The sequence below is a fragment of the Mesoplodon mirus genome (genome assembly GCF_964341445.2).
Source record: "Mesoplodon mirus genome assembly, chromosome: 15".
Taxonomy (NCBI): domain Eukaryota; kingdom Metazoa; phylum Chordata; class Mammalia; order Artiodactyla; family Ziphiidae; genus Mesoplodon; species Mesoplodon mirus.
The window spans coordinates 63,709,082-63,732,955 of NC_138991.1; the positions used below are offsets into that span (position 1 = coordinate 63,709,082).

The window sequence follows — 23,874 nt, forward strand, 5'->3', positions numbered from 1 at the left end:
TTCCTTCCACATATGTGCAGAAATTAAACATACAGGTGATGACCTATAGCTCCCTGAGGTCACCCCCAAACTGAAAACAAGCACAGGCATCTCCAGCCCAACTCTGAACTGAGCCATGAACATTGGGGTCCCTGGAAGGTGGGAAAGGGGGAGACCACTGCCCCCCAGCTCCAGATGCCTCCTTGGGCCACAGCATTTGGACGCTCTGAATGGAGGCACAAAGGCCCAAAGGCCTCTTAAGTGCCCTGCAAGGAAGAACCCGTGGGGACAAACTCACCGTGTGGACAAAGAAGGTTTTAAAATTCTTGGCCTCTGGCCGGAGTTCTTGTGACCATGGAATTTCACCTTTCAAGACTTTGTTGACAGGATCCACATAATATAAGTGTGGCCCTTCTGTGAGGAGTAACTGTCGTCGCCGTGCAAATAAACCCTGATGCAAATTAAGAAGAAAAAGAAAGAAAGAAGACACTGCTTGTTAAGGCTCAGAAGTGGATGCTGACAGCAGTTACTGCTGCCTTCGAGGTTGGACTGTCAGAGTAGCTCCAGGCACAGGGACCACTGCCGGCCACCTGCCCACTTGCCTGGGACAGAGGGGCGTGCACACCTCCTCCTCACCTGGACCCAGCCCCTCAGGTCAGAGAGAAGCGGGCAGCACTCACTGCCCGGCCTGTCTCCCTCTGTGAGCTGGATCCCGACGCCCCCGTGCCGGGCGTCATGTGGGGGAGCGGCCACACAGGCAGTGCACCCGAGGCCAGCACACCAGCACACGGCCCTGTTGCTGAGTCGGCCAAGAGGGGCCTGCCCTTGGCAGTCAGGCCCCTGCCGCTTCTCCTGCTCTCTGCTCCATGCCGAGGCACAGTGTCCTGGTCTGCTGGCGGTCCCGCCACAAGCCACCTTCACAGAGGTTCTCATGGCAGAGATGCCCCAGGGTATAGGAGGTTGAGTGCGGCCAGCAATGCAGGCTGGGAGCCCGAACTGAGAAGGACCCACAGCAGCAGAGAGAGAACATTTGTGGAATCTGATATTTTTGGACACGTTAATCCATTTTAATTAATCCATAAGACATAATAAGTAAGATTTTCAAAAACAATTCTAATGAAGTAATAAATGACTTGCTGGGATTCAAACAGAACCTCCTCAACCAGACAGAAGCCTTGACCTCAGTGAACCCAGCCTTGGGCACAAATCGGAACCCTGGCTCCCCAGTCAGAAACGAGAATCTGCATTTCTGTCTGCCACGGCCTCTGCGAGCTTTCAAATGCCTCCCCCAAATGGCTGAAATCTTCCTCAGCTATGAAATCTAGAGATGATCTCTTAAAGGGAACCAAGACAAAGGTGCTATGGGCAATGAGTTATACAGGAGCCCGAGGAGCAAGGCCTGATCCTGAGTGAGAACTGGGAGGAAGATACAGACGCACGGCAAGGAGCCACAGTAATCTAACTTACCTTGCGCTTGTCTACTGGACCCATTTTTAGTATTAAATTATTTTCTACAAACTGGTGCCTATAAAAAGAAGAAAACATGAATGAGACACCCATATCAGAGTCAGAGACAGAAATTCTCTGAACACCTCCCTTCAAAACAAACTCCCCGATGGCACTGTGAACTCTGCTTCAGTAATGTGAGAAAACCCAAATGTACCCTAGCATGCAAGCCCTACTGCTTTACAGAATTTGCAATCTGTATGTGGACCAGGGTCCACAGATCCTAGAAATATCACCTACCCTCACCTCTCCTCAGCAGGGGAAAGGCAGAGGAGAGATGGTGGGAACACAAGTCCTCATTACTTTAAGCAAGGCTGGGGTGAGACACAGAACCTCACCAGAGCGGGGAGGCCACTGCGAGGCAAGCTCAGGATGCAGACTGTTGTTCTCAAGTCACCTCCCCAAGCTGGGACCCCAACACAGCGCTCAGAAACCACTGCACTGTTTAGGATGACAAATCCCTAAAAGAGCCAAGTGGGAAACTTGCTTTAAGAACATCTTATCTGGGGACTTCCCTGGCGGTTCAGTGGTTAAGACTTCACCTTCCAATGCAGGGAGTGTGGGTTCGACCCCTGGTGGGGGAGCTAAGATCCCACATGCCTCAAGGCCAAAACACCAAAACATAAAACAGAAGAAATACTGTAACAAATTCAATAAAAGACTTTAAAAATGGTCCACATCAAAAAAAAAGAGAACATCTTATCTGGTATTTCTACCATAGTAATAAAGCACTTGTATCCAAATACAGCAGGAATTTAGAAGGAAAAGCTTCAAATACAGGTTTTGACTTAATATACGTTGTTAACAAGTATAGTCCACTTTGATTCGTAGGAGTTTAATTTCTGCAGGTTCTCTCTTTTGGTTAAAGCTAACAGTTACTACTTTATGTTCTGTCTGATTTTACTGAAATTCCTAAGGTTCTACTGTAGAAACAGGAAAAGGCATAAGACAATTGTCACCTCAAACAGTGACAATTTTACCACGTGAGTATCTGAGCACATCCACCTGCTTCCCCTGGCTCCTCTTGGGACGTTCTCCCACCAAGCTTAACTGGCCCCCAGGTCTGCCCAGCCTAACCCACCAGACCAAGGCCCACTCCCCAGAGCCCACTGGGCTTCTCCACCAGTGGCCCATCACGGAGGACCCAGGCCCAGGTAAACTGACACAGCGTCATATGGATTCTGAAAACAACTAAGAAAAATGTCAATAACAATAAAAAAAGTGTTATGACCTTTATGAGGAAAAGTGCAATGCTTCCTCTCAGACATATTTAAAAACCAACCAAACAAAAACAAGACTTGAAAGAAAGAAAAAAATCAAGATTTTGTGAGAAAGAGACGTAATGAGGGTCACTGCAGCACAAGAAATACAGGGCCGAAGGGAAAGCCCCTTAACCAGCAGGCCCTACTATGTCAGAATGTATGCGTAGGTAAAGAACCACAAATTGATAATAAGCGGAAGACTTTAAATTATCGGCGGTGGGGGGCGGGGGCGGGGGGCGGGGCGAGTGCAGTCTAATCCCAGGCCAGTTAAGGACCACACCACCAAGGCCTCCAGTTAGCTGGGCTGCTGGGGCCGGGTCACCAGGGCAGCCTGACAAGCAAGGACAGAAGGGAGCCTTTGCAGCCTCAGCTGGGTTAACACGAAGGATGGTTTAAAACAGTAAATTAAACAAGAGAACGAAAAAGAGAAGGGGCCAGTCATCTACGCTGAAAACAGAACAAGTCACCAAATACAGAGTAACAGACGTGACTACACGGGAACAAAAGGAATCTCTAACTACAAAAACAACCAAAATTCACATGAAAACAGGCTGGAGATTTTCAGCAAATATTACCTATAAATAGTAAACATTTGTACTCTAGAGAGCATACATAAAGCAACATAAAAGGCTTAAAACCTTGAGAGAAAACTGAGAAAGGACACAAACTGGAAATGCCCAAAAGGGAATTAAGTGACCACAAATTCTCAATGGTTCTAAACAAAGAAAGGAAATCAAGCCCCAATTTTCAGGCGTTCTACTGGGGTGCACTGGGGTGAGGTGAACGCAGGCGGGGGCTGTGGAGTAGCATTCTCACCCTCACCACCACCACCGGCCCTGAAATGAGGAGGACTCGCTGAATACTGCAGTAATCCAGCTCCCAGGAATTCTAAGGAGGAAAAGAAAAACAAAAAGGAGGAGCACAAATGTTCACAGCAGTACTAGTCACATGAGTGAACGTGAAGCCAGGGAAGCAGGCGAGCCCCTTCCCAGCCCTGCAGAGGGAGGGGCCCAGCTATCTCCTGACAAGGCCTCCACCACACTCTCCCAGCTTGTCCCAAGAGACAGGAGAACCACGGGTGGCCCAGAGCGGGAAAGGCCAAAGCTGGGCTCCAACTGCACCCTGTGGCTGCGGTGAAACAAGCCCAGGAAGGACGCAGAGTGGGTGGACGGAGCAGCCCGAGGCTCCACTGTTAGCATAAACACCCTGGTCCGTTCATTCAGTTAACTAACCAAGCAGCTTACGACAGGTTACCAGTTATTGATCTACTTTGAAAAGCTTAAGAACTTAAAGGAATCATTTTGATCTTTTACTTCAGAAAGTCAATTCCCACCCTCCTGAAGAAAGCTCCCCAGGCCCCTGCCCCGCACGGGCACCTTCTTCTCTCTGGCAGGTGGTAGATGCCGTCTGCAGATTAAGCGCCGAAACCAGACCTAAGTCAGAGACACGCCTGATTCTCAACATGTAGGTAGCATGTAGTTAGCATGTAGTTAGTGTGTAGACAGGGCTTTAACACAGCCTCGCTTTCTCACACAGCCTCTGGCTCCCACCATTCAGGCAACAGCTGTCACTGACTCTGTACAGATGTCAACACAGGGGCTGAGAGTCTCACAACTTTCCCACCATCATTTCACAAGGGGTAACCGTGTAAAACCCCCCACTTTTTTTGATTCCAAAGCCAGTTCTCTTCTCCTCACCCTCTCCCATCCCACCCAAACCCCGAGAAGACCAACCTCAAGGATATAAACCTGAGGCCACCAGCAACTGTGGGCCATTTCAGGAGAGCCGAGTGAGTCTGCCAGGGCCCGACAGGCTCTACAACCACCTCGGGCGGGCTATCCACGCTGGGCTTCTAGGCAGGTGAGGGAGGACCACATGAGCACGGCCAGTTTGCTCTAAAATGCCATCTCTCAACCCTTCAGGTCTCAGGACCCCTTTATACTCTAACTTTATGGAAGACCCCAAAGAGCTCTCCTTCATTTGGGTTAGATGCATCGATACTTATGTATAAGAAATTAAAACAGACATTTTCAAATATTTAATTCATTAAAAAATAAATCCATTCCACATTAACATAAATGATTTTTTAATTTTAAAAATAATTTCTTTCGAAAATGAAGGTAATTAATGAGAAGCATGACACTGCTGTACACTTTGCAAATCTCTTTAACATCTGGCTTCACAGAAGAGAGCTGGATTTTCACATCTGCCTCTGCCTTCACTCTACTGTGAACATGCTGTCCAGGCTGAAGTACACGAAGAAATCATAAGGGTATTTTAATAGCCTTTTTAGATATTTGTGGGCATTCTTCTTTGATACTACACCAAAACTCCAGAAGTGTAGTTTCTTAAACGTTAGCTGCCATGTGGAATCTGAATCCCCAAGAATGAATTTTTCATACTTTTGACATTAGAATCCACCAACCTACCTTGCACTTTGAATAGATCTTCTGCCCTTATATGATTTTACAGCACCAAACATTGGTCATCTGGAAATAGTGGTTCGCTGAGTTATGGAGATCTTCCAAATGTTGACAAATTTCATTCTATGATATCAACAAATCAATTCATAAATATTGCTACCTTTCTCCCCAAAAAGTCCGTAAATATTGGGAAGATGTTAAGCTCACAGTGATGAATAAAGTTTCCCACAATTCTAATTTTCACTTGAAGGTTTTGATTTTATCATTGGTAACAAACACCAGCAGTTGTTTTCCTTGAAGTGACAGGCTCATTCCAGTCATTTTCCAGAAAAATGTTGGTCAAATAGCCAAGCCTGAACAACCAGTTTGTCAGTCAAACCTTCCAGTGAAAATGGTCTTCCATGAAAAGAGCAGCTCCTTCAGCTCCCAGCACAAACCACCACACAGCGCTTTTCTTGAGGTAGCCGTCACCCTGGAGGTGCAGAAGTGCTTTATGCGTACTTCCCTTTTCGTTCTACAGCACATTAATTAAATCAATCATCTTCAACGACCACTCCTAAGCGAGGCTGCCTTGTTGTCTTTTCCTCTGCCGCTGTGATCGTGTGGCTGCGAAGAGCCGGCTCTTCTCGCACCTCCTGGTGCCATGGCAGGGATTCATGACCTGGCACTGACAGTTTTACCCACCTACCCACATGTCAACGGTTTGTTTCAGAACAAACTGTGAAATTCAAAAGAGGTGCTCAACACGGACTGTCTCAGCACAGCCTGTGCTTTCCGCCAAGCACTCAGGTAAAAGGTAAAAGAACCATCTTTCTTTGATGGTAAGTTGGGGTGAACACCAGACGTATATACAAGTAAAGCAGTGAGTGTAGTCCCTTCTGTAGATTCATCCACTTGGAAGGCAAAAAAACAATTTGGAGGTAGAGATACCAACTCACTCCCTGTGTCCTCCGCAGCCACATCTTTAATCCAGAGAGTCCTGTATCGTATCGTGGACCACCGTTGTGGCCAGGATTCCTCTCAGTGGTTCTCATCTGCATCAATGGCATTCACTCAGCAGGGTCAATGGCCCGAGGCTCTTCAGCCTCCCAGCACTTGTGTGACTCCTCCCGCCACCCCACTTAACTCCTCGGGTAAGGCGCTCCAGAGGCTTTCTGACGTTTGGCTCTGAAAGAGTTCATCACGTGTACACTTACAATATTCAATTCCTGTATCTTTAAAATTCTGAATGACTGGTCTCTAAATGATGCTGCAACTTAACTGGCACCAAAATAGTATGCAAAGACATTCTGTTCATAGACACAACACAACAAGGTATTCACATCTATAAAGCCAGGGAAAGACAGCCTTTTGTCCTATTTCTGTTTCATATTTACAGTTTTGCCTAGTTTCTCTGGAGTGGATTCCTTCCTTCCTTCCATGAGTCAGAGAACCCAGTGTCTTCTTTTTGCATCTTTAGACTGAGGTGATGCTACTGTGGGTGGGAAAGCAAGTCTTCTCCCTTTTTAAGTCAATGATCTATACTCAAATATGAAAAACATATAAATGTTCTTTTGTTTTAGAATATATCATTAAAATCTAAAATAGGGCTTCCCTGGTGGCGCAGTGGTTGAGAGTCCGCCTGCCGATGCAGGGGACGCGGGTTCGTGCCCCGGTCCGGGAAGATCCCACATGCCGCGGAGCGGCTGGGCCCGTGAGCCATGGCCGCTGAGCCTGCGCGTCCGGAGCCTGTGCTCCGCAACGGGAGAGGCCACAACAGTGAGAGGCCCGCGTACCGCAAAAAAAAAAAAAAAAAACCACAACAAAATCTAAAATAAGTTTCAGATAGAAATTATTAAAGTTCTTGAGAAATTTTTAAATAATATTGCCAAACAACTCAAAATATACTTACTTCTTCACTGTGTTTCCATGTGGGCACAGGAAAAATTTCAGGATTGCAAAGCGGTAAATTACTCGATGATAGGAAGTTACAATAATTATAGGAGGTATAGCTGAAAATAGCTAGTAAGAGCCCAGCAGAAATACTGAGAACTTATTAATGTCTAAAAGTGCACATATTTACACCATAAAGCTACTTCTTTAGAAGATTCAAAAGACAGAAAACACAAATTCCATTAGCTGTCAAAGCAATGTCATCCTACAGTGTGTAGCTTCTGAAAAACTCCACTGTACATTCATAGAAAATAAAAGTAGAAAAGCAAATACCATCTTAGTATTATTACAGAATCATTATTATGGTCCATGGGCCAGGCATTGAGAATCACCGTTCTAAAGAATGTGCCTGAGGGATCTCCACTGACCAAATGAGAGATGCCTTAAAGCTTTCCACAGTCGTCAGCTTCCAAATGGGATTGAATTGGGAGGAAAGGGAAAAGAGCTCGAAAAAAAGAGTGGGTGAGAGGTTGCAGGGCCTGACCGGCCACCAGTTGCTCTGCCCTGCCCGGAACCGTAGGCTGAAGGGCCCGGGCTGCCCAGGGCCTCTGAAAACGCCCCGGGCGAGGCACATGGGCCTTCTGAGTAGCCACCCCCATACCAGCAATAGTGTTTCTCAGCCGTGCTCTGCACCCGCCCAAGCCTGTGGGGAGGACACAGCAGGCCCTTCTCAGGGATCACAACCTGGCGCATGGACCTGCTCAGAGCAGGGCGCCCAGAAGGAGCCCTTCCCTCCTGCTCGGTAAACGTTAGGGCTCCTCGGAACACCAATGCAGGGAACATAAGCCCCCAAGAACTGGAGATTGTTTCAGCTAGCCAAGAGATACACTCACTTTTCTAGAGATGATCTTTTTTTTTTTTTTTTTGATGTGGACCATTTTTAAAGTCTTTATTGAATGTGTTACAGTATTGCTTCTATTTTATGCTTTCATTTTTTGGCCACGAGGCATACGGGATCTTAGCTCCCCGACCAGGGATCACACCCACACCCCCTGCATTGAAAGGCGAAGTCTTAACCACTGGACCACCAGGGAAGTCCCTAGAGACAATCATTTCTAATTGTACAAAATCCTAGCCTCATCCACCCGCCACTTTTCCTCTGCGTCCCCCACCCCCATTCCTCCACACAATGGCGCCCATGTCCAGGTGGCCTCTCTTCCTCTAAGCCTCCTTCCCCACCCCAACCCAGGCTCCTCTCTGCTTGTGCAAAAGGTGAAACCATAAAAATGCTTGAAGAAAATGTCTAGGTGGAGAAGCTCTTCTCAACAGGACCAAGATGGAAAGCAGAAAATAAACACACAAACAGGTTCAACTTTGTAAGAGTCTGCAACTCTCCCCACCAAAAAATGCACAAATAGAATGAAGAGATAAACTGAAAAAAAAATGTTCGCAAAATAAACAGAGAAATAGTCTTCGTATCTATGGCTCTGAAAAGTCAATTTTAGAAAGATGCAAAACATACAAGAAAAAAAGAGTCAAAGGATACAAATGAACCTCAAAAAATAAATACAAATGGCCAATAAACATGGAAGATGTTTGCCTCGATAAGAACACAAACGCCAATCACATGGGTCCATTTTTAGAGCATCTGAACGCTCCAGGGCAGAAAAGGCTGTTGGGCAGTGGTTATTTAAATCATGGTGAATCCACGTCTCAAAACGGTTGCTGGCGTGCCTGGCCTGCCAAGTCCCAAGGGCCAGAGCCCGGAGGGTCCCAAACCCACTCACCCCCCAGACAGCTCTCCAAACACCCACTTCCAGTTGGACATTTTGAGGGTCCTCATTTACAGAAAGGCAGCTGTGTGAGGCGGAAGGGAGCAGAGCCTTTACAGCAGTGGTGACGAAGGTAGGACGCCCAAGCTCTGTCAGTTACCACGGCTGGCGTTCATCCCCGCGCGTTCCACCCTGCGTTTCTAAATGGAGCACTGCTTACAGCTGTATGTTCTTACCAAGGGTTTCCGCTGGCCTGCTTCTCCAATAACAACCTCTTCTCATCTTCAGAAAACTGTAAGTCCAGTTCAAAAGAATTAGTGTCCAGGTCGTGGATATACTGCTCGATGTTGCTTCCCACCCTCTGGGGCAGCCCCGCGTCCGCGGCGGACAGGGAGTGGGAGGAGGAGGACGACGACACCTGCATGCAGCCGAACTGGCTCAGGAGATTGTCGTACTGCACAGAGAAGAGGGAAAAGTGAGAACAGCGCCTGGACTTCCCTCCGGTCCAAAGATCCAGACACACTCTGACCTATCGTACACCCAGCAAGCTCTCACCCCGAAGGCCGTGGGAGACGAGTCGCCGACACGCAGCCCAGCTTTCTCCTCTACTACACAGCTGACCACCAGCCTCAGGCTGGATCCAGCCTGCCCTGTGTCCCCCTTCTGATGGCAATGTCAGAAGCTGTTCGCCCCAGAGAGGAGCTTATCCTCAGTCTTAACCTACAGGAAGGGGAGGCCCGGGACCTGCGGCCTGCTGGCCTCTTTGAGCCCTGTGCTGCCCTGGAGGATCAGGATTAAGATGGTGACACTTGAGTACCGAGAAGCCAGAGCTCTCAACATGGCAAACATGATGGAACAGCAGACAGAGGGCCTGCAACAGACACTCAAGAGTGCGCACACAGCCCATGAAGCCAGGTTCCTTGGGCACCGAGACCTGAGACAACCAGGGCCCCAGTGGCTCCCTCAGAGCCTGGCCAGCAGAGCGTGCTGCTCCCCTGGCATACCCCTGCCAAAGGCCCTGGGGACCCCGCCCGTGCCTGCTGGCCATGACCCCAGAACGACATCAGGGCCCAAGGGCCTGGTCGGCAACTAGGGCCGAGGGAGGGAGCCCTTTGCAGTCTGCACACACAGAGGCTGTGGACAGCCGTGACCACTGAGGTAGGGAAGCAAGTCAGGGGGGAGCACAGATGGCACTCCACATCTGGCTCAATTCAAGTCTGGGCATAAAGGATATTTTAGGGCAAAAAAGGGAGGGATGTGTTGCTTAAAACAGTAGGTAGGAGACATAGGGGGCTCTTGATCTCCAAGAGGTGATGCCAGTTGTAATTTTAACTTAGCCTTGGTTGACTTATACGTGAACTCTAGAATTCCTCGGTCAACTGAGGCGGAACTCTATATATGATAACTGGTTACAATAAGCCACAATGACAGAAATCATACCAGAAATATGGACTATGGCTGATAATCAAAACACCTGACATTACATGTAAATATGGGGGTCCTGGTGGAGGGTGACCTGAAGGTGGTGACGGACACACTGCAGCTCACCATCCTCCTTGGTCCATTTCTGCATGTTTCACACCGTCCATAAGGAAAGTTTAAAGGACAAAGTATACTGAAGACCCTATGTCTGAGCTTCCCTCGGAATCCAGGGTGCCTCATCCCTCGGGCCTGCACCCACTGTCCCGCTTGTACCAGGCACTAAGAGCCGACAGTGACCAGTGTCCATCCTCAACACTACATCCCCCAAAAGTTCAAAACAGCAGCAGCACCCTGGCATTCTCTGGGAAATACCAGAGGCATTCCGGAATGTCTTCAGATACAAAATTATAAGGACATCAGCCAAAACCGGAAAACAGAAGCCCACCAGCAGACTCAGTGCCCAGGCTCTGGTTCGACCCCTTTGGGCAAAAATTAACTAGAGGAAATGAGAAAGGGATGCATGCACCTGGCGATCTGCACTCGGGGCAGACATAAGCCTCTTCGGCCCCAGTCTCAGTGAGGGACTCAGACTCGGGCCACAGAGTGTTCACTGCTCCTCCCCCTCCACGGATCTACACTGGCTCCCCCTTTAGCCACTCATCCTACCACCTGGGGTCCCTGGCCCTGCCCAGAGGAGCCACTTCCCAGGCAGGCCGGCAGGACCCATCTCGGCCCTGGTGCGCTGGCAATTGGCTTACATTGCCGTAGCAGTCCTCATCATCTTCCGACATGGCCGGTAAATAAGCTGTGAGCTTCGGAGGCGTCTGGTGATGCAGGTTCTCCCACGTGATGGACTCAAAGAACGGATGAGCTTTCAGAGGGCCGTACCCTTCCATTTCTTCACAGCCTAATCGCTTTGTGGCATCTAAAACCTTAAATAGAAGTCAGGTCAGCGTCGGGGTTAAAAAGTAATTCTGACAAAAAAAATTATTTCTGAGTAGTTCTTCTCAATTCTTGGGATCTCCTGGAAACAGGAAGGGCACAGTGTGCTGGGGGCAACTGAGTCACCGTGGGGGGTGGGGGGTGGCCACGCGCAGCTTTCACTTCTCCGGAGTCTCTGCCCCTCCCCCAACAGGTGAAAATGAATCACTACATCAAAAGTTAATGAATAGCAGCAAGTATTCTCTTAAAATCCTAAAACAGGAAAAAGAGGAACTCACTGGCTTTAATAAGAGAATGAAGAGTTTACGTGAACAGGAAGCTATCACAGACGGGGAGTAAAGGGCCTTGGGTCCCCCACCTGCACGTGGTCTCAAAGGGCCCCACAGCCAGTTCCTCCAGAATTCGGCTGCGCCCCCAAGACCCACAGAGGATCCAACGCACTCCCCCACTGAGGGGACAGACACACAAGGGACAGGTGGGAAGAGGCTGACTGACCCTGCTCCCCCAAATCAAGTGAATGGAAGGTCTGGAGCCAAAACACATCAGGGAAAGGGACACTATAGTTTCTAGAACATAAACAGACACTCCCTTCCTGGGTAAATCTGTTTACCTTTGCTATATAACTTGGGTTGATCTCTAGCACCTTCATGTAGCTGACTCTAAAGCTGATACTCACAGATGTCGCTAAGTAGAATTTACAGCCACCTGACACTGCAGCATGCCGAGCTGCTCCAGCATCTGGTAACTTAAAATGGTGTGTGTGTTGGTGAGCAAATGCAAAGTGATACAGTAATTTCCTATCTTATTAAGCTCAGGAATCAGGCACTTGGAAACTGAAAAGGCCTGACGGGATGAGACTGAAGATATGCATCTACCTACAATCACTATCAACCCTAAAATGCCCTTTTATTAAACATAGGTGCCTCCAAGGAAAGGCCCTCTGACCACAAGTTCAGAGGGACTCAGGGTGTGGCTACTGGGTCATCCTACCAGAAGAAAATTCGAAATAATTACCAGAAGTTTTTCCACAAGATCTCTTGCCTTAGGAAAGAACTTTTCAGGAAAGTCATATTCCAACTTAATGATCTTCTGAAATATAAGATATTCATTTCTGTAAAATAAGAAAAGCCATCATTCTGGGCAGGGTCACACAAACCTCCCCAGTACAGAGCTGTACTTTCCTGGGACAGCCATCTCCCTCTCTCCCCAGAGAGCCACCATGTTCACTAAAGAGCCGTGATAAAAGTTCCCCCCACCCTGCCCTAACCCTGGGACTGCCCCCTCCCACTTCTCTGTCAGGCTGCTGCGAAGGGCTAGGAGCGGGGTGTGGGGTGTGGGTCTCTTACCCAGCTCGGAACGGTGGCAGTCCTGCCACAAGCTGGTATATTATGCATCCAAGAGCCCAAAGGTCTGAACTTTGAGGGGAAAAACAAAGAAGAATGACATTTGTAACATTTCAGTAGCGAGTATGGTTCATTTCCATCCTGTCTACTCACACCACCCATTTCAGCCTCTGATCTATTTCTCACCTTTAAAACCACGTCAGTGTGAGGGTGGAAACCTGCTCTGGGCTCCCCTTGAGGGGGCCTCTCTGCGGATCCAGGACCAGAGGATCCCCCACACACACAGCAGGCACTGCTGGGCCAGGCTTGGTGCCTTGCTCAGGGGCAACCAATGACCTCACAGGCCCGGTCTGGTCCTGGCCAGAGAGCAGCGGTCACTCCTGACTACAGCAAACACTGACCAAAAAGCCCCTTCTTCCAGTGCCAGGGGCGAGGGCAGGGGCACTGGCAGGTTAGTACAGCTGAGTCTCAGATTCTCTCACAGCTCACTGTTTACCCCCAGGACACAGACGCGAGCTCACGTATGCCAAGGAGCCAAATCACAGTCCACAGGATGCGCACAAAGCAAGCTTTCACTTTCCCTTCTTGGACTCACTGTGCAAAGCCCTGCCCCTCCTTTATGAACATTTTAATTATATATTTTTTAAAATTTTATTTTTATTTTTGGCTGCATTGGGTCTTCGTCGTTGTGCGTGGGCTTTCTCTAGTTGCGGCGAGTGGGGGCTACTCTTCATTGCGGTGCATGGGCTTCTCGTTGCAGTGGCTTCCCTTGTTGCGGAGCACAGGCTCTAGGAGCGCGGGCTTCAGTAGTTGTGGCACGTGGGCTCAGTAGTTGTGGCTCGCGGCTCTAGAGCACAGGCTCAGTAGTTGTGGCGCGTGGGCTTAGTTGCTCCATGGCATGTGGGATCTTCCCAGATCAGAGCTCAAACCCGTGTCCCCTGCATTGGCAGGCGGATTCTTAACCACTGCGCCACCAGGGAAGCCCTTAAGTATACATTTTAAAGGAAACACACTACGGTTCTGAATTTCCCTAAGTCTTTTCCAGAACCAGCTGGCAGGGACCCTGGAAGGGCTGCTCTGCTCACCACCCTCCTTCCCTCCTGCTCCTGTTTTTTCTCTCCCCTCAGTGCATCTCAGAGTTCACGGCTGAGAACTACTTTGCATATTTTATTTCCTCTGTAAATTTGCATTCTATTCCCAGCTCAGTCCTATGAAAGCATCAAGACGCAACTTGCCCTGCATGGCCAACTACCTCCCCGCAAGCCCTAAATGTACGGAGGGCTCATGCGTTGCTGGATACGGTCAGTTTCTGGAAGAGGCCACAGCTTGGCATTCTGGAAGATGAAATCGTAGGTCGTGGGTGGAGACAACAGGCCAATTACAGTGCTGGGGGCCTTGGGTGAAGGCTCTGTCCTCGGACCCATATCACAGCACCATTGGCCCGGGGTAGACGAAGCACTTGATGTGGGTGAAAAATGCCACAGATCAGAAATCTGAGTCATAACACACAGATGGAGTGAAGGGCATGTTAAAAATGAACGTACATTCTACTCAGTAACTAGTTCTTATACTTGGTTTTCTCTGCTGTTTAGTGTAGTTAAAATGGGGAGCTACAAGAGAAAAACGCCAACAGAAAAGTATCGGCCTTTCCATGTGGCAGTGGCCAGAGAGGAGGGACAGGGCTGTGGGGTGGGGCTGCCTCTGCTGCTTTCACAGGTCATCTCCAGGGAGTGGGACTGCCAGCAGAACGGCTTCTGGGCTAACTTTCCACAGGTATCTTGCCATTTAAAATGTTTTTTAATACAATGAAAACTAAAGGGGGAAGCCAGTGTAACATTTCTGGAAAGCAATATGCACCGATGATTTTTTAAATGCTCAGTTAAACCAAGTGACTCTACTTCTTGAAATTCAAAGAGGAACTTGGGGCATCCCTGGTAGACTCTCCAGCTGAACAGGCAGGAGGGCCCTTCTTCCCCAGCGCAGGGCATGCCGCACGTAGAGGCACACCAGGCTGTGCCCAATATATGAAAACTACTTCAACGTCTTTAACAGTAAAGGAAAAGCTCAATGAACTACAATGAATTCATATGTTGGAAAATCACACAGCTGTTAAAAGATTTCTGCCAATAATGTTAGTGATATGGGGAAATGTTCATCATATAATCAAAGGGAGCAGGATTCAAAACTGGTTATTCAGTATGATTCCAGTTGTATAAAAATAATGTAAACACATTTAAAACACACAGAAAAAAGTAGCTGGAAAGAAACACATACCCAATCATTATCTGTGACTACAAGTGGGTTGGAGACTATGAGCGTTTTTTTGGCTTTTATTGTTTGTTTGTTTTATTTTGGCCACCCGGACTGTGGGATCTCAGCTCCCCACCAGGAACTGAACCTGGGCCTCAGCAGTGAAAGCGCCGAATCCTAACCCCTAGACCGCTGGGAAACTCTCTACTTTTTTTTTTTTTTATTCTCCATATTTTCTAAGCATTCTTTATAATGAATAAGTATTATTTTTAGAATCAGGAAAAAAATTCTTAACTATTTTTAAAATAAGTATCACATGACTTTAAAAATTAAAAGCATAAAAAGGCACCCAGTGAGGTCTCGCTCACAGCCCTAACCCTTACCCCCACCACAGATAACCAGTTATCCATGGCTTGTATATCCTTCTTGAGGTTTAAATGCACAGACAAGTGACTCTGGGTGGCCACTCTGTGTCTTCCTTCTCTCACTCAGTAGAGCCTGGAGACCTTCCTCCATTAGTACGAAAGGAATCCCTCTTCCTGAAAGTAAACCCCAACTTGAGGAAAAGCTAGTTCTTAGGCAGCAGTGACACACACTTGGAGAATCTGGCCCAGTGCACCCACCACCTGGAGGAGGGTCTCTCAGCCTGGGCCCTGTGGGCATCTGGGACCCCTCATCCTCGCTGGGGGGCCATTTCTACACTGCAGGATGTTGGGCAGCGCCCTTGGCTCCACCCATTCCCTCCCCATCCCCGCCAAGTTGTGACACCAAAACTGTGTCTAGACATGGCCAGATATCCCCTGGCAGGCAGAACTGTCCCAGCTGGGAAGCCCTGACCTACAACAGCATCTGGCCCACAGTGAGAGCTCAAAGTCTGTTGGTTCAATAAGAGTAGAAAACAAAAAGCAAAACAAAAACAAAAAAAGCCCAAAGAGCCCAGCAACTGCTAAGATGCCCAAGCTTAATTTTTCTGAATATCCTTCCAACTGTCATGTTTGTGCCCTGTGGCTCCACCCCCTAAAGAGGTTTTAAAAAGCCGTCAGGCTCAGAAACACAGAGCTGCTGTGCCCAGAACCATCACTCCTCTGCTGCCCTGGCAGTCGCTTGTCACTTTAGGAAGGCGGCCCCTTGCAGCCTGCCAGTGCACAACACTGACCGTGTGGGCCTCTGTCAGCTCCAGCGATGGTCCCAGTGGGTTGAGTGTCTGGCCCAGGGCAGGAAGAATCCAAAGAAAAGCTTCAACCACAGAACTTGTCATCCCCAAACTCTGAAAGCCTAGGTTCTACTGCTGCCTCTCCGTCTTCTACCTGCCTCGTGTCCATCCAAGACAGCACCCCAGACTTCTCCCAGCTCCTAGCCATCGGCACCCCCACCTGCTGTACCTCCACTGCCCAACTGTCCTGCCACTGACCCTCTCCACTCTCTGGACCTCCACTCTTGTGAACACAATATCCCACCCCCTGCACTTCTCATTTTCACAACTGAGGACTCCACCAAGGCCCTCAATCCTGTGGCCACCACTGGGCCTGCCCCCTGTAGTGCTGGTTGGGCCCCTACTGGGAAACTGGCCCAGTCCTGTCCTCTCCCACAGACGCTGCCTTCTGGGCCTGTCCTGCACTCTGCAGAGCACGTTACACTGAACAGTTAACCTGCAGCTGCTGCCACAGCCAGGGTGCCTGAGCCGGAGGTGGCACTGTGGCACCAATGGTCCCGGGGCTCTGGGACACAGCAGGAAGCCTCGAGTCACTAATACAGACCTGCTGGCCACAGTACTCCCCACTGAATAGTTAGTTGTTTAGTTGTTCCTGAAGGAACAAGATCAAATCTCGAAGCATAAAAGCAACAACCACCCCAGGAAGTATAAGTAGTAACAAAGTAGCACACAGGTTATCAAAGGAAAGATGCTGGTTAAAAGACAAAAGGCTGGGGCCTCCCTGGTGGCGCAGTGGTTGAGAGTCCGCCTGCCGATGCAGGGGATACGGGTTCGTGCCCCGGTCTGGGAGGATCCCATATGCCGCGGAGCGGCTGGGCCCGTGAGCCATGGCCGCTGGGCCTGCGCATCCGGAGCCTGTGCTCCGCAACGGGGGAGGCCACAACAGTGAGAGGCCCGCATACCGCAAAAAGAAAAAAAAAAAAAAAAAAAAAAAAAAAAAAAAAAAAAAAGACAAAAGGCTAACTTCTTCCAAAGTAGGCTTGGCTATGTAAAGGCCATGAAAGGCACTCTCTTAACTATTAATTTCACCTGAAAAAAATACCAACTACTTTAGAGAAAAGAGAATTATGGATCAGATGAAAACAGGTTACCTTTTACAGGCCGATTTCTCTGTGAGCAGCTCTGGAGAAACATACTGGGCTGTTCCTACAAACGAGTTGGCCCTGGCTGATGAGAAGAGGGAAAAGGGTAAAGTTCATGCTGAGACAGAGCATCTTCCACAGTGGACGCTGCACAGTCGGTGTTCATCTCTCGGGAAGCCACCGTCACCTGAGATCAGACTGTACACTCCCAAGAACAGGACTTGTCAGGGGCCCTCCCATCACACCCCCTTCTTGGACCCGCCCCTTCGAGGGCTGGCTTCAAGGTCGCCTGCTCAGCAACACCAGCCCTGACTGCCAGGGCAGCACCTCCTGGACCCCTCCCTGCCTTTTGCCAACACACCTGAGTGGCCCTCGCCCAGCGTGCTGTCAGCTGGGAGCATCTTGAGGACAGGGGCCTTGTCTGTTCACAGCTGGACCTCTGGTGCCTAAAACAGCCCCGGACACACACAGAATGTGGAAAGGACTGGATCTCCCGCAGGCTGCACGCAGGGCAGGGATACCCTCTCCTCATAACAAACAGCTCAGGCAGGTTAGGGACTACGAGAGGAATAAGACTCGGGCGTCACGGCCAGAGACCCTTTGCAACAGTCTGCCACCTCCAGTACTGGATTGTGCCAAGTTCAACTGCAGACTTGTGGGGTCTGGCTGCTGGACCCACCCATCACTGCCGCAAGGAGGCATGACGCCCACGTCACCCTAGTAGGTCCTCAGGGGCTCATCAGTGGCCAGGCAGCCCTGACAGAGCAGCACTGTGGGCACAAGCCAGCCTGCCCACCCCCCACCCCCTGGTGCCAATCCAGAGGTATCCCCCGCGGAGCACCCTCTGGCATCGGGGACAGAACAGCTGCTTTCAGCCTTGCCCACGACCAGAGGACACAGGATTGGGGATTCCCGTGTGAGAGCCGCCCACCATCTGAGGACAAATCACTTCTCTAAGGAGCACGTGAAGTGCTGGGTCACCTCCACTGATTGACTCACTGGGGACACCCATGGCACTGGCACCCAACTGCCTCCCACGACCTTCCACGATTGCGCTGCATAACCAGACTCGGTAACCTGCTTTGAACGGCTGCCAGCGAGGCTCTGGTCCTGCTCAGACTGCCCTTCCCACTACCAGGTCCCTGCACGGCAACCCGGGGCACGTGCAGGACACGACACCACAGCTCAACACCACTGTGCTCCAGACAAACAAGACCCTTTCACCTAGCCTGACCTTCTACAGATCAAGCTGTCCCTTTCCTCAACATCTTTAATAATCTGGGCTAGAAATTACTTGTCTCCGTGGACAAATTTTCCTGAACTAACTTAGAAAGTGTACTGGGTAAAACATTACACCAATATACCTACCACTGAGAGGTCTCTGGCCCTTCAGGATCACTTCTGAAATCAGGCAACACTAAAAACTGTAACAGACCCCCGGTGAAGGGGCCTGCCTGTTGGCCCCACTGTCTCAGCTGTGGACAACTGGGCCCCCGGGACATCTGGTAATGCCTGGAGACATCTCTCGCTGCCACAATGGGGGCAGGAAGGGGCTGCTGTCACCTAGTGGGTAGAAGCCAGGGATACAACTAAGTATCCTGCAGGGCACCAGACAGCCCCAAAGCCAAGAATTCTCCAACCCTAAACTCCCCCAGCGGCTTGGCTGTGAAGCCCTGGGTGGCCTCCTTGGGACAGCACTCTGCCCAGACATGAGCACCTGCCCTCCAAAGACCCGGCTCTAAACACAGCAGGAGCAACTCACTCAGTTCTGGGATGTTCTAGAGGAGGGAGAGCTGGGGAAGGGAGGATGGCTGAAACTTCCTTCTTTTTCGTCTTTCCTTCTCAAAGTCAACCACCCTGCTACACAAAGTGCTCCAGTGTGGGGAAAGTACCCTTCTCTTCCTGCACTGACTGAAGGCTCTGTACTGGGCACCTCAACTTAGGCCTGACTCAGAAATAACTTGACAGGGTACAGCCACCTGCAGTAAAACACGACAGACATATGCTTTGTCTGTCTACAGCTGTATTCTTTACAGTGTATGGCTATAAACAACACAACACCAGAATTAAAATGCAAAAGAAACCCAGGGCCCATGGCCACACCAATTCAGCATGCAATGGTCTGCTGTGAGGCAGGCCCACTGGCCGTGGTGGCCATCGGCTCCCCATCTGCCATCCCTGGGGTGGGAAGCCAGCAAGGCTCCCCATACGGCAGACTTCCTAATTGTGGGTCCAACAGCCCCCAAAGGCAGATGCCTAAAAAACACAGACAAGGCCGACATGCTGCATCTTCCCCATGTGTTCCCAGATGCGGTCTCTGTCCTTCTCTGTGCCCTGGAGCCAGCAGGAACCCCCAGTGGGAGGCAGGAGAGAGATGGAGATTATTCCTCCTGGCCAACCCCCAGGCCACAGCTCTCTCCCACCACAGAGGCCCCCCGCCTCAGGTGCTGGTCCCTCCCACCTGCCCTCCCAGGGCCGAGGGGCTCTCTATCCCGCTGCGGAAGTCCAGCTTCCTTGGGCCCTGCTGTCTGTAACTGGTCCCCTAGGTCAGCTACTCTCCTGTAGAGACTTCTCAGCCACATTTGCATCCTTCCAGGACCCTGACAGCCGAGAACACTGAAGTGGTTCAACAGAGGAAGAAAACAAATCAAGAGCTAAAACCAAGTGAAACCATTCAACCTTACAATGAATCAAGGAAATGTTAATGAATACAATAGCCTATCAAATCAGCAAAGATAAAAAAGAAGGAAAATGCACAGTATTGGCAAGGATTTGAAGAGGAAAACCTCACAGTGCTACTGGTGGGAATGTGAAATGCTGTGACTTTGGGGGAGCAATTTTCCAAAAAACATCAAAAGCCATACAGGACAGGCTTGCTCTCCGACCCAGCAATTCATTTCTGGCACCTGATCCTCCAGGACGGAGCCAGCACAGATGGCAGGGCCATGACACAATCCTTCGGGGGCCAGGTTTCAACTCGATACTTCACCTGTTCAGTGTTTCTGTTCTTCATAATAATTGTGCATTACTTCCGTGATTTATATTTTTAAGTGCTATTATTTAAAAGTTCTAGAAATATATTTTTATATGGAAAGATATGTATTACACATAATTAAATAATTCAGGCCATCACACAGTATGCAGAGGTATCTGTGCTTTTAAATAGCTACATTATGCACAAGACAAAGTGGACGGGAGACACACACACACCGCATGGCTGGGCTTTAAAGAGCAAATCGTGGCGGTATTAGGACTGTGTGCTGCTGCTGCTGCTGCTGTAAGCTTTCTGGGCCTGCGTCTGCTTGTCCCCCACAACACCTGCTGCTTCCTCTTCCCCAGGAGCCTATGTCCACCTTCCTAAAGGGACTCCCAAGTCCCTGGGGATACAGAGTCACCCCCTTAGAAAGGAGCTCTTTCACTAGTCTAGAGATGAATGAATTCTCTGGAGTGTGGAAAAGAATAACTGTCCTCAGAATGATGTTCTAAAGACATAAAATAATATCTATAAGACTATACATAATGAAAGTATCAAAATATTAAAGTAATAAATATGCAATATACTAATGTGTTTTTTTTTAATTAATGCACCAACAAGATCTGGCAGCAGGTCTATTAATACAGTAATTCTGAAGTAGCGATGAGCATAAACAATAGATCAAGAATCTGTGATGACTGTGACAGGACATGAAAACATCTGTGATCTCTAATGACACAGATGTTTGTTGCCTACCTTCATAACTGAAGGAGATGCTCGATTTCACCAAAAGGTTAGTGAAAGCAAGTAATTTTCTCCTCTCCCACTTCACAAATGGCAGACTTCTATCTGTGACACCAGGGTAAGAGCCTGAGAGTGCATTAGAAAGCCACAGAGATAATCTAGTTACCTCCCCCTGTAAACTCAGAGATTAGCCAGAGGTCAAAATTCTCCAGCTATTGGAAAATCAAGGCCCACAAGCCACTGTTGGCTTATGCTGCCTCCTTTAGGCCACTGACCCACTCAACAGGAGGCCAAAAGGTCAGGGTAAAGAAGGGTTTGGGCTGGGTTGTTACCTCCACCCTCAAAGTGGTTCAAATAAACGGGCCAGCACCCTGGGCTGAGGACCACTCTGGCCACCACAGATCTGCAGGTCAGACTGTGAGATGCCAGTGGGGACGGACGGACCTGACATGCTCCTGAGGTCAGAACACTCTCTTCAAAGCCAAAAGTGCAGACCGCTGTTGTCTTATCCATGAACCCACATGTGAAGCACAGCAAACACACTCCACAAAATGTGCTTATTAGCTCTTGGACAGAACACAAGCAAACTGAATCCAGCAACACATAAAAAGGAGTGTGCACCATGACCAAGTGGGATTTAATCTCAGGAATGCAAGGGTGGTTCAGCACATAAAAACCAATCAATATATTACATCACATCATTAGAATAAAGGACAAAAAACACATGACCATCTTGATCAAGAGATGCAGAAAAACTATCTAACAGAAATTCAACACTCCTTCATGGGGAAGTATAAAACAAACTAGAAACAGAAGGGAACTTCCTCGGGGCTTAACTGGTGGCGCAGTGGTTAAGAATCTGCCTGCCAATGCAGCGGACACGGGTTCGAGCCCTGGTCCAGGAAGATCCCACATGCCGCAGAGCAACTAAGCCTGTGTGCCACAACTACTGAGCCCACGTGTCACAACTAATGAAGCCCGTGTGCCTAGAGCAACAAGAGAAGCCACTGCAATGAGAAGCCCGCGCACCGCAATGAAGAGTAGCCCCCGGGGCTTCCCTGGTGGCACAGTGGTTGAGAGTCCGCCTGCTGATGCGGGGGACACGGGTTCGTGCCCCGGTCCAGTAAGATCCCACGTGCCGCGGAGCGGCTGGGCCCATGAGCCATGGCCGCTGAGCCTGCGTGTCCAGAGCCTGTGCTCCGCAACAGGAGAGGCCACAACAGTGAGAGGCCCGCGTACCGCAAAAAAAAAAAAAAGAAAGAGTAGCCCCCGCTCGCCACAACTAGAGAAAGCCTGCGCGCAGCAACAAAGACCCAACGCAGCCAAAAATAAATAAAATGAATAAATTTTTTTTTTTAAAAAAAGGGAACTTCCTCAACCTGATAAAGGCACCTATGAAAAATCCACAACAAACATCATACTCAATGGTCAAAGACAAAGCTTTTCCCCTAAGGTCAGGAACAAGACAAGGATGCCTGCTCTCCATTTCTATTCAATGGGGAGGTTCTAGCCAGGGCAATTAGGCAAGAAAATGAAGCAAAACGCATCCAGGCTGGAAAGGAAGAAGTAAACTATCTCTAATCACAGATGACATGATCTGTACATAAGAAGTCCCGAGGAAGTCACTAAAAAACTATTACAACTAATAAACAAGTCCATCCAGGTTGCAGGACGTAAGATCAGTGTACCAAAAAAAATCAACTATATTTCTATATACTCTCAATGAACAATCTGAAAATTAAGAAAACAATTACATTTACAATAGCCTCAAAAATAAAATAAAATACTTAGGAATAAATTTAACAAAAGAAGTGCAAATCTGGGACTTCCCTGGTGGCACAGTGGTTAAGAATTGGCCTGCCAATGCAGGGGACACAGGTTCGATCCCTGGTCCGGGAAGATCCCACACACCACAGAGCAACTAAGCCCGCAAGCCACAACTACAGAAGCCCACGCACCCCACAGCCCGGGCTCCGCAACAAAAGAAGCCAACCGCAATGAGAAGCCCATGCACTGCAACGAAGAGTAATCCCCACTCACTGCAACTAGAGAAAGCCCGTGCACAGCAACGAAGACCCACTACAGCCAAAAAGAAAATTTTTTAAAAAAAGTGCAAAGCTTATAACACTGAAAAGTACAAAAAATTTTTGAAAGAAATTACAAAAGATATAAATAAACAGAAAGACATTCCACGTTGAAGGATCAGAAGACAAGATTGTTAAGAGAGCAATACTCCCCAAACTCATCTATACGTTCAACAAAATCCCTATCCTAATCCCAGCTGGCTTTCACTTAGCACAATGTTTTCAAGGTTCATCAATGCTGGAGCCTGTATCAGAACTTCATTCCTTTTAAGGCTGAATAATATTCCACTATACAGATAGACCACACTCTGTTTATCCATTCATCAGTTGATGAACATTTGAGTTGTTTCCACTCCTTGGCTATTACAAATAAAGCTGCTATGAACACTGGCGTACAACTTTTCATGTAAACATTTGTTTTTCAATTCTCTTGGATATATACCTAGAAGCTGAATGGCTGATTATAAGGTAACTATGCTTAACCTTCTGAGGAATTGCCAGACTTTTCCAAAGCGGCTGCATCATTTGACAGTCCCACCTGCAGAGTACAAGAGCTGTGATCTCTCAACAGCCTTGCTAATACTTCTTATCGGATGTCTTTCTGATTAGTCATCCTAGTGGGTGTGGAGTGGTGTCTCAGTGTGGTCTTGATTTGCATTTCCCTAATGATATTGAGCATCTTTTCATGTGTTTATTAGCCATTTGCTTATCTTCTTTAGAAAAATGTCTATTCAGACCCTTTGTCCATTAAAAAAATTTTTTTTTTGTTATGAGCTCTTTATATATTTTGGATACAAGCCCCTTATCAGATATATGATTTGAAATTTTTTTTCCTATTCAACCCCATAGGTTGTCTTTTTCACTTTCTTAATGGTTTCACAGCACCAAAGTTTTAAAACTTGTTCTGCTGCTTGTACTTCTGGTATTGTATCAAGAAACCAGAGTCTAACCCAAGGTCATGAATGTTTACTCCCATGATTTCTTCCAAGAGTGTAATAGTTTTAGC

At 48.6% G+C, this 23,874-nt stretch overlaps 1 protein-coding gene across 1 annotated transcript in view; it reads right to left on the reverse strand.

Annotated features, from left to right (window-relative positions):
- Nucleotides 1-23,874, reverse strand: part of PDPK1 (3-phosphoinositide dependent protein kinase 1) — a 71,790-nt gene that overhangs the window by 5,855 nt on the left and 42,061 nt on the right. The window contains exons 7-13 of the mRNA XM_082644714.1: nucleotides 17,076-17,151; nucleotides 12,525-12,593; nucleotides 12,193-12,289; nucleotides 10,995-11,168; nucleotides 9,051-9,268; nucleotides 1,447-1,504; nucleotides 278-430 (exon numbers count right to left, since the gene is read on the reverse strand). Of these exons, the coding sequence (XP_082500840.1) occupies nucleotides 278-430; nucleotides 1,447-1,504; nucleotides 9,051-9,268; nucleotides 10,995-11,168; nucleotides 12,193-12,289; nucleotides 12,525-12,593; nucleotides 17,076-17,151 (845 nt within the window). The remainder of the gene's footprint in view (nucleotides 1-277; nucleotides 431-1,446; nucleotides 1,505-9,050; nucleotides 9,269-10,994; nucleotides 11,169-12,192; nucleotides 12,290-12,524; nucleotides 12,594-17,075; nucleotides 17,152-23,874) is intronic.